General features: G+C 41.3%; 1 protein-coding gene across 3 annotated transcripts in view; it reads left to right on the top strand.

Moving 5' to 3' along the window:
• LOC122813984 (CD276 antigen-like) overlaps positions 1–18,827 on the top strand; it is a 219,578-nt gene that overhangs the window by 106,546 nt on the left and 94,205 nt on the right. For 2 of the 3 annotated variants that reach the window (XM_044086552.1, XM_044086554.1), the window contains one exon: positions 370–408. In XM_044086552.1, the coding sequence (XP_043942487.1) occupies positions 370–408 (39 nt within the window). Of the gene's footprint in view, positions 1–369; positions 409–4,322; positions 4,362–18,827 lie in introns of all 3 variants that reach the window. The other variant, XM_044086553.1, reaches the window with a different exon arrangement.

Raw genomic sequence — 18,827 nt, forward strand, 5'->3', positions numbered from 1 at the left:
CCTTAAGGAAATGACCAATGATACAGCTTGGCACAGCAAAGAAAAACTAACAAAGATATTCACTACAAGATGGACTGCATTACATCTTTACAGATGTATCATTTGCTACACTAGGGTGAAATGACACCTATTAGTAGGCAAGTGCAGCTGCTGGCATCAGGCTAATCTTGGCCATAACCTTGGCTATTTCTGTGATACACAGGTAAATACCAGAGGCTACTGCTTCAGTACCCCACACTGAATATTCAAGAGCATGTAACCACTGACAGTTTTTCAGTTTTGAGGAATTTAAAAAGTTACATTTATATGAACTTGCTTTTTGCAAACTAATTCTGTTTTTCTTTTCTTTCCACTATATATTCACTCCAGCACCAACAGCAAGCGACATGGAAAGGAATGAAGTATCAGGTAAGAAGATAATCGTTTTCAATTTATCTTTCAGTCAGCTCTGTGTCAGCACAGAAATATTTAGAAACTGACTTGGTGAAGTACTTAATACCTCAATGCACCTTCTACTGTGAAACAGCCTGAGCTGTTAAAAAGGTAAGTTATAAGGAGAGATATTTTTGGTTTGAAATTCTGAGATGTAGAATTTGCAAACTTTCAAAGTTTGAGGTCTTACAATTCCCAGGAAAAAAAATAAATAAAAATCTGAGGGTATGTTGTCCATTCTGGATGTTTTAGCATGCCAGAGTTGCCTTACTGTAGATTTCAAAGTATAACAATGTCATTACTTTTCATACAAAATTATAAATAAATGCCTTCTTCTAATGGTAAGCAGTAATCTAGTAACATTATTTCACTGTTTCATGCAGCAGATATGACTGAGTGCCTTCCACTTTCAGCAAAAAAGAAAAGAAAAAAGAAATATCTAGTTTTGCCTAACTAGATATTCTGTTCATCCTCTGATACCTGCTTTATCCTAAACAGGTTTTATAGGAAAACCAGAGCCTATTACTATAAACCACAGAGCAAAACAAAAACAAATATTGAATGACATTCCAATTCCTCACAAGATACACACACATGTGCACGTAGATGCTCACAGTTTAGAGGACACATAGAAAACATGCAGACACTGTGCAGACGACACTCCATCTGGGATTTGAACCAGCATCCTAATGCTCTGAGGCTTTAATGCTATCTGCTGCACCTCCCTACTACCTTTGTAGAGTTCAGTATAGTTAAAGTTGCAGTTCACTTGTTTGATCATGCGGATGTCTCATACAGGGCTGTGTAATGGGGATGTCTCATACAGTGCTGTATCAGGGGATGTCTCATGCAGTGCTATATCACAGGGATGTCTCATGCAGTGTTGTATCATGGGGATGTCTCATACAGTGCAATGTCACAGGGATGTCTCATGCAGTGCTATATCATGGAGATGTTTCATACAGTGCTATGTCACAGGGATGTCTCATGCAGTGATGTATCGGGGATGTCATACAGTGCTGTATCATGTGTATGTCTCATACAGTGTTGTATCGGGGGATGTCTCATACAGTGCTGTATCACAGGGATGTCTCATGCAGTGCTGTATCATGGGGATGTCTCATACAGTGCTGTATCATGTGGATGTCTCATACAGTGCTGCATCACAGGGATGTCTCATGCAGTGCTGTATCATGTGGATGTCTCATGCAGTGCAGTATCATGTGGATGTCTCATGCAGTGCTATATCATGTGGATGCCTCCTACAGTGCTGTATCATGGGAATGTCTCCTACAGTACCATCATTCTGAATCTGGAACCCCAGAACTGTGTGCTCTCAAATGTTACATGCTTTGTGGTATACAGGTTTCCTCCTTTTCTTATTCTTTGTACCCTCTGCTGATCTCAATTAAAATAAAATGGTAGGACCCCTGGAAATGTTTCTCCCTTGGTGCTTCTCTTGTTTTCTTCTCCACATAACTGCACTTTTCTCCATCTTACACTCCTTGGCCCTTTCTTTCCCCTGAAGCCTGATTATATACAATCAGGCTTTGGTGTTCAGTACATAGTGAGCCAAAGCAGACAAGCATCATACACACTGTCAGGTACACTAGCAGATGCTGTTTCCATGGCAATGTAGGGCACACATCACTGATGAATGAACTGCACACAGGAATGCCCAGTACTCTTTGTGAACTAGATACCCCTATGTTTTGGATGGGGAAGTACTGTGCATCATCACAGTACTATACAGCTCAGAAGCAATATGCAGGTTACTAAGGTATACTATACCTTACAAAGTATCTGCATACAGCTACTTAGTACAGATTACAGGTATAGAAAACCTACCTAACATTCCATCCACTGCTGTACTGTACTCTGTCTTCATGCCTTTGAGGTCATTATCATAGTATGGTAATGAGGGAATTTGGCAAGTTACATGCTATCTCATCAGCATTGTTGTGTGCGGACGGCTATGTTGGTTTCAGGTAGCAGGTTTGCCTGCACTGCAGAGAACTCCATTGCCAGTTGGGATTTTCCTACTATGTAAAAGAGATGGTGGAGGTCTTTTATTATTTTATCAGTGTTAACACACTGCACAGCAATGTATGCTGAACCACATATTAGTAGGGAAAGGGTGATCAGTGCCCTGCCAGGTGCACCATTGTTGTATTATGTGCCACTGATGTCCCTAGATTACCCTGATGGGACCAGTTGGTATGACAGTAGTGCTGCCTTGTAGAATTGCATGTGATCAGAAGGGGGTAGCTTGCATATGTACTCTGTGCAATGCAATTTACTATCAAAAGTTTGAACAGAGATGCTTCGCAGATGGAAAACTAAAAACATGGATGTTCAAATTTAAATCTTGCTAAGCATCTCCATGTTCGAAGGTTTATATCAGTGAATGCACTGTGCATTCGCCAATATAAACTTGAAGTACTGTACAGAGATCTCGGTACAGTGCGGTTTGGGAAATTCATCCCTTTCCTCACTGTAGTGCGATCTCAGAGTTGGAATATATAGATAGCAGGTGGTGTGGGAGAGGTGCAGCCTGCAAAATGTGATGTCAGGTATAAGACATTCCTTTACCTGAGCTCCTATGTGGACATCACATAATCTGTTTGGTAACGATGTTGAATCTTCTGAATTCGTTCAGCTTATTCAACATTATGCCATTGTCTACATTTTCATTTTCATTTTTTTTTTTGTGTCGAATTGAAATTATTTTTCCGTTTGACTTTTGTGTGTGTGTGTGTGTGTGTGTGTGTGTGTGTGTGTGTGTGTGTGTGTGTGTGTGTGTGTGTGTGAGTATGTGCTGATGCATACATATTTGTGTTAGTTGCACAAGACTTGGAAACAATAATGTCGCTCATTTATTACTGGCTAGTAATGACTGAGAAGTTGAGATCCTAGGTAGTCTGTTTTTTGCCCATGGTGTTGAGGCAGGCAAAAACTGGCATGGTATATAAGCACCGGGGGTTACACAAGACACATGGCAGCAGCCCATTTGGCTGCAGTGACATGATGGCAAACTGTTCAGTGAAGGGGATCAATGCCCTCTCTCTTTGCTGATCTTCAGATGCCACTAAATGGACAAATAACAATATAAGACAGGGACCAATCATACAGCCTTAAGGCAGAGACCAATCATACAGCCTTAAGGCAGGGACCAGTCATATAGCCTAAAGGCAGGAACCAATCATACAGCCTTAAGACAGGGACCAGTCATACAGCCTTAAGGCAGAGACCAATCATACAGCCTTAAGGCACAAACCAGTCATACAACCTTAAGGCAGAGACCAATCATACAGTCTTAAGGCAGGGACTAGTCATACAACTTTAAGGCAGGGACCAGTCATACAGCCTTAAGACAGGGACCAATCATAAAGTCTTAAGGCAAGGACCAATCATGCAATCATAAAGCAGGGACCAATCACCCAGCCTTAAGGCAGGGACCAGTTGTACAGCCTTAAGGCAGGGACTAGTCAGAGTAGCTCAAGGCAGGGACCAATAATACAGCCTTAAGGAAATGACCAATGATACAGCTTGGCACAGGAAAGAAACTTAACAAAGATATTCACTACAAGATGGACTGCATTGCATCTTTACGGATGTATCATTTGCTACACTAGGGTGAAATGACACCTATTAGTAGGCAAGTGCAGCTGCTGGCATCAGGCTAATCTTGGCCATAACCTTGGTTATTTCTGTGATACACAGGTAAATACCAGAGGCTACTGCTTCAGTTCCCCACACTGAATATTCAAGAGCATGTAACCACTGACAGTTTTTCAGTTTTGAGGAATTTAAAAAGTTACATTTATATGAACTTGCTTTTTGCAAACTAATTCTGTTTTTCTTTTCTTTCCACTATATATCCACTCCAGCACCAACAGCAAATGACATGGAAAAGAATGAAGTAACAGGTAAGAAGACAATCGTTTTCAATTTATCCTTCAGTCAGCTCTGTGTCAGCACAGAAATATTTAGAAACTGACTTGGTGAAGTACTTAAAACCTCTATGTGCCTTCTACTATGAAACAGCCTGAGCTGTTAAAAAGGTAAGTTATAAGGAGAGAGATTTTTGGTTAGAAATTCTGAGATGTAGAATTTGCAAACTTTCAAAGTTTGAGGGCTTACAATTCCCAGGAAAAAAAAAATAAAAATCTGAGGGTATGTTGTCCATTCTGGATGCTTTTAGCATGCCAGAGTTGCCTTACTGTAGATTTCAAAGTATAACAATGTCATTATTTTTCATACAAAATTATAAATAAATACCTTCTTCTAATGGTAAGCAGTAATCTAGTAACATTATTTCACTGTTTCACGCAGCAGATATGACTGAGTGCCTTCCACTTTCAGCAAAAAAGAAAAGAAAAAAGAAATACCTAGTTTCACCTAACTAGATATTCTGTTCATCCTCTGATACCTGCTTTATCCTAAACAGGGTTATAGGAAAACCGGAGCCTATTACTATAAACCACAGAGCAAAACAAAAACAAATATTGAATGAGATTCCAATTCCTCACAAGATACACACACATGTGCACGTAGATGCTCATAGTTTAGAGGACATATAGAAAACATGCAGACACTGTGCAGAAGACACTCCATCTGGGATTTGAACCAGCATCCTAATGCTCTGAGGTAGTAATGCTATCTGCTGCACCTCCCTACTACCTTTGTAGAGTTCAGTATTGTTAAAGTTGCAGTTCACTTGTTTGACTGAATGATATAGTGCTTATTCATGCGGATGTCTCATACAGGGCTGTGTCATGGGGATGTCTCATACAGTGCTGTATCAGGGGATGTCTCATGCAGTGCTATATCACAGGGATGTCTCATGCATTGCTGTATCATGGGGATGTCTCATACAGTGCTATGTCAGAGGGATGTCTCATACAGTGCTATATCATGGAGATGTTTCATACAGTGCTATGTCACAGGGATGTCTCATGCAGTGATGTATTGGGGATGTCATACAGTGCTGTACCATGTGGATGTCTCATACAGTGTTGTATCGGGGGATGTCTCATGCAGTGCTATATCACAGGGATGTCTCATGCATTGCTGTATCATGGGGATGTCTCATACAGTGCTATGTCACAGGGATGTCTCATGCAGTGCTATATCATGGAGATGTTTCATACAGTGCTATGTCACAGGGATGTCTCATGCAGTGATGTATCGGGGATGTCATACAGTGCTGTATCATGTGGATGTCTCATACAGTGTTGTATCGGGGGATGTCTCATACAGTGCTGTATCACAGGGATGTCTCATGCAGTGCTGTATCATGGGGATGTCTCATAGGTTCATAGGTTCATAGGTTCATAGGTTTATACTAGGCTATCTGCCCTAAGGCATTTATAAGCCTAGCCCAAATTATTGTGGTTTACGCCACCCCTTATATGAAAAAATACTGTGCCCATTAGTTTGTTGTGCCTCTGTCCAGCAGTGACCCAGAGATGATTCCCGGGGTAAACCTACGATCTCCCATCCACAGGTCTAGATTTCTCTTGAACAGAGTCAGCGAGGTGCTCTGCCTCACATGGACCGGGATTTTATTCCACAGCATAGGGAGTCTCTGAGTGATAAATCTATCCCTCCAGCACGTCCTATTTATATCCGTGCTAAGGTTTAAGTCGCTTGCTCTAGTGGTTTTGGTGGATTTGGATTTTTTGAGGTGGAGCATGTCCATTAATTCCGGGTTGGACATGGCCTTGTATGTCAGGCACATGTCACCTCTGAGCAGACGGTATGCGACTGAATAGAGCTGGAGTTACTTCAATCTGGCAGCATATGACAGATTTTGGAGTCCCTTTATCCTTTTGGTGAGGAACTTTTGGGGTCTCTCCAATTGCTGCAGATGTCGGGTGAGATACATCCCGAATGGGGCATTGTACTCGATCATTGGTCTGATAAGTGAAGAGTACAGGGGAACAATGACCTCACTAGATCTGGATGTGAATCCCTTCATGATCAGGTGGGCAATGTAGAAGGTCTTTCTAACCACTTTAGCAATGTGAGTGTCAAAAGAAAGGCCACTGTCAACCTGGGTCCCCAGGTCCCTGATAACCTTCTGTGCTTAGTGGATTGCCACCTATATGGTAGCTTGGGGTTACCTTGTTTTTCCCGAAGGGTATGACTATACATTTTTTGGCGCTTAACTTCAGGCCATGGCTCTGGCACCAGCTATCTGTTTCCGTGAGTCCCTTCTGAAGGATATCCGTGTCCGATGCACTTTCCACTATGGCTTCCAGTTTGCAGTCATCTGCAAACTTTGTCAGCCAAAGTCCTCCCATGTTGGCCTGTACTTCTGAGAAGTAGATGCCAAACAATAGGGGCCAAGGACCGGGCCCTGTGGGACACCACTTGTGACCGGCTTGAGTCTGACACAGCGCCAGCAACTCTAACCCTGTGGGTTCTGTCCTTAAGCCAGTTTGCAACCCATCTTGTGACATATGGGTTTACATTTAAGCTGGTAGTTTTTCTACAATACCCGAGTGGGGTATTGTGTCGAAAGCCTTTGCAAGGTCAAGGTAGGCTGTATGGACTGCCTTTCCCTCATCAATGGCCTTGGTGACTATTTCAAGAAGTCGACCAAGTTCAAAAGGCATGATCTTCCCTTGACAAAGCCAAACTGGGTCGGGTCCAATGTCTGCAAGTCCCCTATATCTTTGTTTATGAGCTCCATTATGATCCTCTCCATAGCTTTGCAGACTAGACTTGTTAAGCTTATGGGGTAATTACCAGGGTCCGTGAGGCGCCACCTTTGTGGAGTGGGACCACAGTTGCCGCACGCCACCCTTGGGCACGATCCTGTGGTAAGGCTGAGATTAAACAGCTGCCTTATGTGCGGGTTTAATTCCTCATTTAGCTCATGTAGCACACAGCCGGGGACACCATCCGTCCCATTGATGCTGTGTTTTTAGCTTTAGAGAGAGCAGCTTTCACCTGCGCATTTGAGATGTCCGGGAGGCTACACTCGGCTGGGATAGTTATCTCTCCTTTAGGGGAGAGGGGTGAAGTTTGCACTGAACCTGTCTGCCAGTATGTTGGCAATGTCTGTGGGTTCAGTGATTTTTGTATCATTTTGGACTAATTCTGAGCATATCTGTGAGTTTCCACCCAGGTTCCTAACATAGCTGAAAAAAAGGCCTTATGATTGTCCTTGAATCCATGGCAATTTTTCTCTCAAAATTGGCCTTAGTTGATTTTATGAGTGCTCGTGATTTTTACTAATAATGATCAGGGTGACTTCCCTTTTATGGATTTTGTTCTATCATGTAATAGCTTTCTCCTCTTATTGTAAAGTTTGTTAATGGCTGGGGTCCACCAGACTGGACGCTTGCCCTTTGTGGAAAGAGTCTTGGTTTTATTTGGGATTGCCTGATCCATGCAGTCCTGGAGGTGTTCATAGAAGGCATTTGTAAGGGCTTCCGCAGCTTGGGTTGTGGTTTCCTCTGACTCAGGGGCCTTGAAGGATACCACACCAGTCTTGAGTAGTGTGAAGTTTGCTTTAGAGAAGTTCTTCACTATGGTCTTTTTGTTTGGGGTGGGGGCGATGTGGATTTCCAGTGAGATTAGTTTATGATCAGATCTCACCAATGAGGGATATACTTCTGGTGTGGAGCATTTTGTCCCCATGTTTGTGACAATGAGATCTAGTATATTTTCTCCTCTCGTGGAACAGTGACTAGCTGTTCCATGGCATTTGAATTTATGAACTCCAGGAACCGTTGGGCTAGAAAGTTAGGGCTTGAGTAATGTTCCCAGTCTATATTCGGTAGTTGAAGTCACCCAATATGATGGTGTTTGGAGATACATTTATACCCTCCAGTGTCTTCAGGAAGGCTGTGTGGGGTTCCTGAGTTTGAGAGGGTGGCCTGTAACATGCTACAATTTGTAGAGCAGTTTTGCCTATTGTTAGTTGCACCTGGATGGTTTCCAAGCTTCATGCGTTGCCACCAACCTGGAGGTGTGAGTATCCTTTATGAATATGGATACACCCTCCTTTTGTGGAGTGGTCCGGTTTTGGGGCCGAACGCATGATATGAGGTAAAACCTAATAGTGCCGGGTGCTCTCAGGAGCCTTGAACCAGGTTTCAGTTACAGCACAGACATCGATGTTCTCCATACTGAGAAGGGCCTCGAAAGTGCGTGCATTTTGAGATTTAGACTTCTGGCATTGAGCAGCATTACCCTCAATTTCTTCCCATTTTTGTTTCTAGGGTGGTAGGTTTAGAATTTGAGCCTTGCCTAAAAAGGCACTATGGGGTGGCAAGAGCCTTAGCCAATATCCGGAATCCCAGGTGACAGGTGCAAGCCGCCCCTTAAGCAGCTGGTTTGTCAAGCATGTCATCCCAGGCAGACAGACACTGGATCCCCTTTGAATGACACCAGACATTAAGCCAATTGTTAAAGCTGATCATCTTGTCTCTATATTGTGGCATCATTCTTGGTGAAGGAAGGATACTGCTCAGGGTTAGGGTCATACCTGCCTGGGCTACATAATCAGAGAGCTCCTCTATGTCTCTTTCATGCAGTCCAGGGAGGTACGCCTCAGGTCGCTCACACCAGCATGGACAATGACTGTGTCATATTTGTACTTGCTGTGGAGTGACCCGAAAGTGCTTGTGTTATGTGGCGGATACTAGCGACCGATAGGCAGCTTACTGTGACCCTCTCCTTGTTCAGCCTGGTGAGTGGGACGACAGTGTGACTGACTATGGAGTCACCTATGACAAGTATGTTTGGTGTTGTATTTGGCCTTAAGGGCTGTGACTGCTTTGCACACTGCTTTTGTGGTTTATGTGTTGCTTGTGGGGTGTCTTGAGGTAGCAGTTGTTTGGGTGTCTGCTTTGGAGGCCCCTGCTGTTTAGGTAAATTTTTACTCAGAGCCTCCAGTATGTCTTTGTGTGTTTATGTGTTTGATTCAGTGGAGTGGTAGCATTATGTGAGGCTGGTTTTGTGGTGTGTGTAGTTGCCTTCTCCTCCTGTCTGGTCTTGCCAGTCCTGAGTTGAGAGAGCTCAGCCTCCAGTTTGGCTAAATAGCTGCATCTCTCGCAAGTATTTGTGTTATGTGGGAGGAGGAGAGGGTTGTCTGTGTACATGAGGCAGTTATAACATTGCCCTCAAGATTCCCAGATTCACCAGCTGGACCGGAGAGGAGATTGACAACTGACCTTTGGACATGCTAGAATAATATTGGGAAATCCTTAATTGAAAACAAGGGCCAGTGGGGAGTGAGGGTGTAGTGCTTTTAATTTTTAGTGCTGACTTATATAATTGCTTTAGTGAGCAAGTGCCAGGTAACTTGAGTGCAATGTGATACAAGTAACTAAATGCAAAAACGACAAACAGTAACTTTCTTCAAGTGAAACAAGGAAATAAGTACAGTAAGCAATGCAGATATCACTAGTGATCCACAGAAGCGCTGAGAAGTTGCGTATTAGGTGAATTAGCTTCCAGGAAATAACAAGACAACAAAAAACAAGTATATTAACAAAACTAGATTCCGTAGGGCTGGGACTTGTCTATGCTAGAGCAAAACAAGTGAACCAATTTCAGTAAGATACAGTTCAAATATTCAGGCACTATAAACCTTTAACCAGAAAATTCCCAGCTCAGAAGGGCAGAGTCCAGCCTCTTCTCCCACAAGAGTGCAGACCATGAACCTTCTTAATGTAAAATAACTGGCCTGAAGCCCAAGTGCCTAAACCAGAACTAATACACTTGGACACTGGGCTCTCAATCAGCAGTTCCCAACTTAGAAGGATGAAAGCTACCTGTCCTGCCACCACAGTGCTTGCCACAAACCTTCCTAATGTAAAACAACTGGTCTGAAGCCCAAGTGCTTAATCCAAAAAGACTTGAATGATAGCTACACTTTAATCAAGTTACAACCAAGCAGTAATAAATACCATTGAATACTTTAGAGAATGTCTGGATTAGTGCTCAAGTTACACAAACAAAGCTAGATCCAGCAGGCCCGAATCCAGTCTATGCCACAGCAAACAAGGCACACCAACTTCAGTAAGAAACAGTTCAGATATGCATGCACTATAAGCCTTTAACCAGAAATTCCCAGCTCAGGAGTGCTGTACCATGTGGATGTCTCATACAGTGCTGTATCACGGGGATGTCTCATGCAGTGTTGTATCGGGGGATGTGTCATACAGTGCTGCATCACAGGGATGTCTCATGCAGTGCTGTATCATGTGGATGTCTCATACAGTGCTGTAGTATGTGGATGTCTCCTACAGTGCCATCATTCTGAATCTGGAACCCCAGAACTGTGCGCTCTCAAATGTTACATGCTTTGTGGTATACAGGTTTCCTCCTTTTCTTATTCTTTGTACCCTCTGCTGATCTCAATTAAAATAAAATGGTAGGACCCCTGGAAATTTTTCTCCCTTGGTGCTTCTCTTGTGTTCTTCTCCACATAACTGCACTTTTCTCCATCTTACACTCCTTGGCCCTTTCTTTCCCCTGAAGCCTGATTATATACAATCAGGCTTTGGTGTTCAGTACATAGTGAGCCAAAGCAGACAAGCATCATACACACTGTCAGGTACACTAGCAAATGCTGTTTCCATGGCAATGTAGGGCACACATCACTGATGAATGAACTGCACACAGGAATGCCCAGTACTCTTTGTGAACTAGATACCCCTATGTTTTGGATGGGGAAGTACTGTGCATCATCACAGTACTATACAGCTCAGAAGCAATATGCAGGTTACTAAGGTATACTATACCTTACAAAGTATCTGCATACAGCTACTTAGTACAGATTACAGGTATAGAAAACCTACCTAACATTCCATCCACTGCTGTACTGTACTCTGTCTTCATGCCTTTGAGGTCATTATCATAGTATGGTAATGAGGGAATTTAGCATGTTACATGCTATCTCATCAGCATTGTTGTGTGCGGACGGCTATGTTGGTTTCAGGTAGCAGGTTTGCCTGCACTGCAGAGAACTCCATTGCCAGTAGGGATTTTCTTACTATGTAAAAGAGATGGTGGAGGTCTTTTTTTATTTTATCACTGTTAACACACTGCACAACAATGTATGCTGAGCCACATATTAGTAGGGAAAGGGTGATCAGTGCCCTGCCAGGTGCACCATCGTTGTATTATGTGCCACTGATGTCCCTAGATTACCCTGATGGGACCAGTTGGTATGACAGTAGTGCTGCCTTGTAGAATTGCATGTGATCAGAAGGGGGTAGCTTGCATATGTACTCTGTGCAATGCAATTTACTATCAAAAGTTTGAACAGAGATGCTTGGCAGATGGAAAACTAAAAACATGGATGTTCAAATTTAAATCTTGCTAAACATCTCCATGTTCGAAGGTTTATATCAGTGAATGCACTGTGCATTCGCCAATATAAACTTGAAGTACTGTACAGAGATCTCGGTACAGTGCGGTTTGGGAAATTCATCCCTTTCCTCACTGTAGTGCGATCTCAGAGTTGGAATATATAGATAGCAGGCGGTGTGGGAGAGGTGCAGCCTGCAAAATGTGATGTCAGGTATAAGACATTCCTTTACCTGAGCTCCTATGTGGACATCACATAATCTGTTTGGCAACGATGTTGAATCTTCTGAATTCGTTCAGCTTATTCAACATTATGCCATTGTCTACATTTTCATTTTCATTTTTTTTTTTGTGTGTCGAATTGAAATTATTTTTCCGTTTGACATTTTGATAGTAAATCATGCACATCATACATGTGTACACATGGAGGCTACACCATCCATGTGCATGTGTTTGTCACACTGTGTGCGAAATCTTTATGAACCACTACGGCTTTAATATACAGTTATACAGCATAGCAGAATTTCTCCTCCATGCAGCAATGCTTATGAATACAAGTCAGAGTTTCTACCTAAATGAACTATCGTTTTCCTGTTTTAAGTCTGCACTGACTTGCTCTTCTTGATTTCCTTTGCATTCATTCATTTCTGTCTTTTAAATATTTCTCTTCTTAGTTGATATTCCCCTTTACTATTACCTTTCTGCTTCTGTTTATATACTAACTTTCTGTTCTCCCTCTTCACTTACCTTCTAATGAAATCACTCAGAACATGATTGCTTTTATGAGTTTCACTACTGACAAGTAGGTTTTCCTGCAGCAGTGCCCTGATTAAACAAAAAATACAAATCACATTTTTCTTTTCAACTACCCTGCAGGTATGAATGGGATTAAACTGTGTTATCTGAAATTCCAGAGTGACCACTAGCTTGCAAGGTCCCCCCGCCTTCTCTGTTTACTCCTTTTTTAAATCTAATAGTTTGATAGGGTCTTTCAAATGCAGAAGTATACATTTAAAAAACAGAGTACAGATGGGTTAATCCAAACTTGGTATTTGACTCTAGAGCATTAAGTGGCCATGCCATGGCAGACAGTGTAGTGTACCTCCACAAAGTTGCAGAGGTGATACATTTCTTTTGTGATATTTATAAATATCCTGCTATAGCTTCTCCCATCACACTTCTCCTAATTAAAATCCCAAACGTAAGGCACAAATGAGCCACATAAATTATCTTCCTTCCAGTAACTGATGGTAGACTACTATCATTCCACGGTGTCTCCAAATTTCATTGCCTTCCTTGCCATGCTTACTTTTCCGTGGTATCCTATGAACAATACCACTCATGCTGGAAGTAGAAATTACGAATTCAGAGTATTGATGCCCCTCATGTGACAGAACCACGCTTCGTTTATTGAAAACAAACACACTTTCATCTTGTATTTATTTTTATTTATTTTACATGGCTTATATAAATATTTGAAGGATATCTTACACCAGCGTCTTACACTGTGTGGGATTGTTTGCAGCTAATGTTCAAAATGTATGAAGTTTCCCAAAAATGTGCACTTGAGGGTAACATGTTGTTCAAAAACCAAGCAGTCCCAATCAGAACCAGACATATTGGAAAAAATAAAAAAAAACAAGCAGGCCACCATGGTGGAATGCCAGCATTTATAAGCTCTGTAATAAAATAAAATAGCTATTCCAGACGTAAAATAAATCAAAATCTATCAAGTCTATCAAAAAAAAAAAAGAGCATCAAGAATGTGAAAGATACCACCGGGAATATCAACGAGGATCGCAACTTAAAATTAGCATCATAGACCGAAGATAATCACAAATGCTTCTTTAATTAAAGCAGAGGATTAAAAAAACGAAACTCATAAATGCTTCAAGTTAATTCATAATGCTATTATCCACTCTAAAAATATTAATAATACATTAGCAGATAAAATTAAGTGCCAGCTGCGCACAAGAAGTTCCAAAAACTCCCAAATCGCTTTCTCTCCTCCCTCCCAAATTATTAAGGAACATTCCAAACTGCACTCTGTAAAGTTAAACATGTTACTTCTATGGGCTCAAACAACATTCCCCACTAGCAGAACTGTAGCTATAGCTCTTTTGGGGTGCTGTACAGCTCACTGATCTGGCATCCTGTCGACTCCAAGTTGCTGCTGAGCATGTCCCTTAGTAACTTGGGGCAGCTGCCCCCTTCAGCCCACCCTAGCACTCATAAAATCAACTAAGGCCAATTTTGAGAGAAAAATTGCCATGGATTCAAAGGACAATCAAAAGAACTTTTCAGCTATGTTAGGAACCTGGGTGGAAACTCCCAGATAACAAAATCACTGAACCCACAGACATTGCAAACATACTGGCAGACAGGTTCAGTGCAAACCCCCTCCCCTAAAGGAGAGATAACTATACCAGTGGAGTGTAGCCTCCCAGACATCTCAAATATTAAACCCGCACATAAGGCAGCTGTTTAATCTCAGCCCTGTGGTCCCAGCGGTGCCTCTACGGACAACAAGTCTAGTCTGCAAAGCTATGGAGGACCATAATGGAGCTCATAAACAAAGATATAGGGACTTGCAGACATTAGGGCAGATCATGCTTTTTGAACTTGGTCGACTTCTTCAAACAGTCACCAAGGCCATTGATGAGGGAAAGGCAGTCCATACAGCCTACCTTGACCTTAAAACAAATGTCAACCCATATGTTAAGGACAGAACCCACAGGGTTAGAGTTGCTGGCGCTATGTCAAAGTGGTGTCCCACAGGGCTCGGTCCGTACAGGCCAACATGGGAGGACTTTGGCTGACAAAGTTTGCTGGCCATAGTTGAAAGTGCATCGACATGGATATCCTTCAGAAGGGACTCACCAGAGCCATGGCCTGAAGTTAAAATGTATAGTCATACCCTTTGGGGAAACAAGGGTAAACCCTTAGTACCCATATAGGTGGCAATCCACCACACACAGTTATTAACAGGACCTGGGGACCCATTGACACTCACGTTGCTAAAGTGGTTAGAAAGACCTTCTACATTGCCCACCTGATCATGAAGGAGATCTAGTGAGGTCATTGTTCCCTGTACTTCACCTTATCAGACCAATGATCGCCCCATTCGGGATGTATCTCACCCGACATCTGCAGCAATTGAAGAGACCCCAAGTTCCTCACCAAAAGGATAAGGACTCCAAAATCTGTCATATGCTGCCAGATTGAAGAAACTCCAGCCTTCAGTTGTGCATACCGCCTGCTCAGAGGTGACATGTGCCCTGACATACAAGGCCATGTCCAACCCGATGGACCTGGCTCACTCAATCCAAAAAATCCAAAATCCACCAAGCAAGCAAGCACAAGCAAACCTTACAGAGACTTGAGGCAGAGCAGGCTCTGTTCAAGAGAAATCTTGACCTGTGGATGGTGTCACTGCTGGACAGAGGCACAACAAACTAATGGGCACAGTATTTTTTCATATAACTTATAAATGCCTTAGGGCAGATAGCGTAGTATAAGCCTATGAACCTATGAACCTATGAGAGAATGAAAAAAAAGGTCCAAGAACAAGAAAAAAAAAGGTCCTTTGTCTCTCCCTCTTTTCCTACAAATTAGTAAACTGCTTGTTAGAAATATAACAACTGACTTGCTCTAGCTGAATACCACGAAATATTAAAGAACTCCAATCTTGGCCCTAAATGTAGTATCGGCATTCATTAACAACTGACCTGCTATAGCTGAATACCACGAAATATAAAAGAACTCCAATCTTGGCACTAAATGTAGTATCGGCATTCATTAACAACTGACTTGCTATAGCTGAATACCACATGCAAAACATTAAAGAACTCCAGTCCTAGCCATAAATGCAGTATTAGCATTCATTTTTGAATGCTAGAAACAAACTACTACCTGATCGGCATTTGCTGAGCATGTCCCTTAGTAACTTGGGGCAGCTGCCCCCTTCAGCCCACCCTAGCTATACCTCTGCCTGGTTGTTTAATTAACATAGCTAAAGATACTCTCTGCCCCCCCCCCCATCTTCTAAGACTTTCAACTTCAACATAGCTGAGGTATGGGAAGTGGGATGTTGCTACATTCCTCCATATATGGGACCCTATGCCAAATCCCAGGAGCTGTAGAGTCAGCAGCCTAAGAAGGCTAATTTGCAAAGCCAACAAACATATTATATCTGATTTCATAAATTCAGGTATAAAATATGTGTTTGCTCTAGTTAGTAGACATGCAGTTCATACAGTGTACTTGGAATTAGCCAAGACCTTTGACCCTATTCTAAATGCTGGAATTGTAAATAGGCTTAAAGACTTAAATATGAACCCTTACATTGTAAGATGGATAATAAACTGACTGACAGAACCCACATTAGAATGCAAAAACAAGTTGGTTAATGGCTTTCTCTGTGACTCAGAACTGTGACCCCTGCTGTTCACCACCTACATCTTGGATCTCTAAACCACTGACCTGGTCATATGCCTAACTACATTTCACAATGGCTGTAAACTGGGTTTTGCCATTTGATCAGCACCAGATACCATTTTATAACAGCAAGGGCTAAACCAGAAAAAGCTGTGGTATAACAGAAATGGGCTTAAATTAAATGCAAAGAAGTTTATCATTGTCACCTTTATTAAACAAATATCGGCAGTAGCCAACCCACTTCACACTGATATTTTCATGAGATATATTGTTACTGTCATAGACTGCTCCCTATCATTTCACCAATATATATAATATATACATATATATATATATATATATATATATATATATATATATATATATATATATATATATATATATATGTGTAGGTGTGTGTGTGTGTACACACACACACACACACACACACACATAATATATATATATATATATATATATATATATATATATATATATTTTTTTTTTTAAATAAAAAACAATCTTTTACCATAAAGTCAACAAATAATACTGTCATTGAAACTGTAACTCATAGTAAACTTCTAGATGTTATAATAGACAGTCTCAAATATGACCAGCATATACTGCAGACCATTAAATCTCTGCACCAGAAACTAGGCTCCCTTTATAGGATCAGGGATTCCTTACAGACACTGGAAGAAAAACTCTAGCCACCGCTGAATTTTTGCAAACTCTCTTATAAGCCACTCCTATCCTAACAAACTTAATACAATACTAAAAGAAAGAAACTTGCTTCCTGTTACAATAAAATAGTTAAATGTGCCACCAGTCTCCCTCATAGGACCTGCCATTCTCATAGCTTAAAGCAATTAAACTGGCTTGAACAGCACAACTACCTAACACATTCACAATTGACTACAGCATACAAACTCCTGCATCATTCAGAAAAATGGCATGCACTACATAACTTATTACTACCCAAGTGTCCAGCAAGGGACCTCCGTTCTAGTAACAAATTAATACTACTCAGATAAATCAAATAATGTTGCAAGAGACCCGCTCTACTTGCAGTATGTTGCTAAACTTTGGAATAGTATCCCCAGACAAATAAAATGCTCCAACAAACTCAACAGTTGTAAACCACTGCTTAACCAACATCTTAACTAGTCCTGGCCCTGCACATGCTCATCACCAGGTTAAGACTTTGTGCTCACCGTGCATTACTCTCCAAATGCTCTCCTTAAACATCATACTCTTAACCTCTCACTGAAACGACAAAACAATTTTTATACATAACTACTGCCTGTACAGTCCATTAACTTGCATGTGGGCTTTCTCTTTAGTAAATTCTACCCCACGTAAAATCTTAGAATGTATAAATGTAACTACTGTTTGTAAATAAATATGAATAGAAATGTAACTGCTCTATGTTTAACTGGGACTAAGTATAATACAATCTAAACAAATGGAGCTTTTCTCCCCGAGCCTTCGCTGAAAATGGGTATTACCCAGTCGGCCTTTCCTGGTAAACAAAAACAAAATAAATAAATATAGCAACAATAGTGAAAAATTCTTCTGTTTATCTCAACTAATAAATAAAGGGGTCACATCCAAGTAAAAAAGAAGCTATAAATCCCTATACTCTGGCCTGATCAGATCAATTACATAATATAATGCCCCTTTTAGTATGCATCTATCCAAGCACATTCTACAACTAGGAAGACATAAGAGGTGTCTAACTAAAAATTTCACCAGACTAAAGACTCTCCAGCTTGAAACTGTCTTCTGTACTCTGCCTCTTATGGATTCCTGCCAGATTATTTATATTTGGCATTTTGTGCTGTTACAGATCCAACCCTTAATCTGCTACACCTCCAGAAAACCAAGGTCTTCACAAGCACTCAAACTAAAAACCTGAATCATCATCACCAAATAAATAAATCATACTGGAAGGACAGAGTTATTACTCATTGCTTTCCCAATCTTTAGAATGATCTTAAAATACAAATAAAATTGATGGATACCTTTACTTCCTTTAAGACAAACCTTGCTGATTGGATGGATACCAGTACATTCATCCCTGACCTAACTTGTTTTAACTTCCTATAGCAGAACATGCCCTAAGGGGTGATTAGGCTCCATCGACTGACTCTGTCTTGTAAACTCTGTGAATCAATGAATTTTTGAAGCCCTAAGCACCGGAGACTCGATAAAACATAAATGATTCCAAAAGGGAACTTCTCCGATTCTTATTTCCTTAGTATGTGATATAGAATTGCACAAGTTCTTATACGCAGCGCTGACAGCTCCCCTGATTTAGAAACATCGCTAATCTTCACTGCACTAAACTTTGCGGTAAGAATAAACAGTCATGCCAATTTATACTTCACATGGTTTTGGCTATGCTACCCAAAGGGGAGTGTGACAACAACTTCAGAGTAGTTGAAAGCCCCAACAGTATGTTTGACAAAGTAATGCAACCATTAAATGGGGAATACCGCTGTACTTGCACTGCTGCAATACTTCGGAACTGTCCAGAAATTCACAGAATGTCCAGATTTTTGCCTCATATTTTTGGTCCATTCCTCACAAAATCTGTGTTTTTCTGGCAAATTACTGAGGACTGATGTCACTAAATAATGACA

Source organism: Protopterus annectens, chromosome 10.part0 (assembly GCF_019279795.1).
Source record: "Protopterus annectens isolate FY-2018-M chromosome 10.part0, PAN1.0, whole genome shotgun sequence".
Classification (NCBI taxonomy): domain Eukaryota; kingdom Metazoa; phylum Chordata; order Ceratodontiformes; family Protopteridae; genus Protopterus; species Protopterus annectens.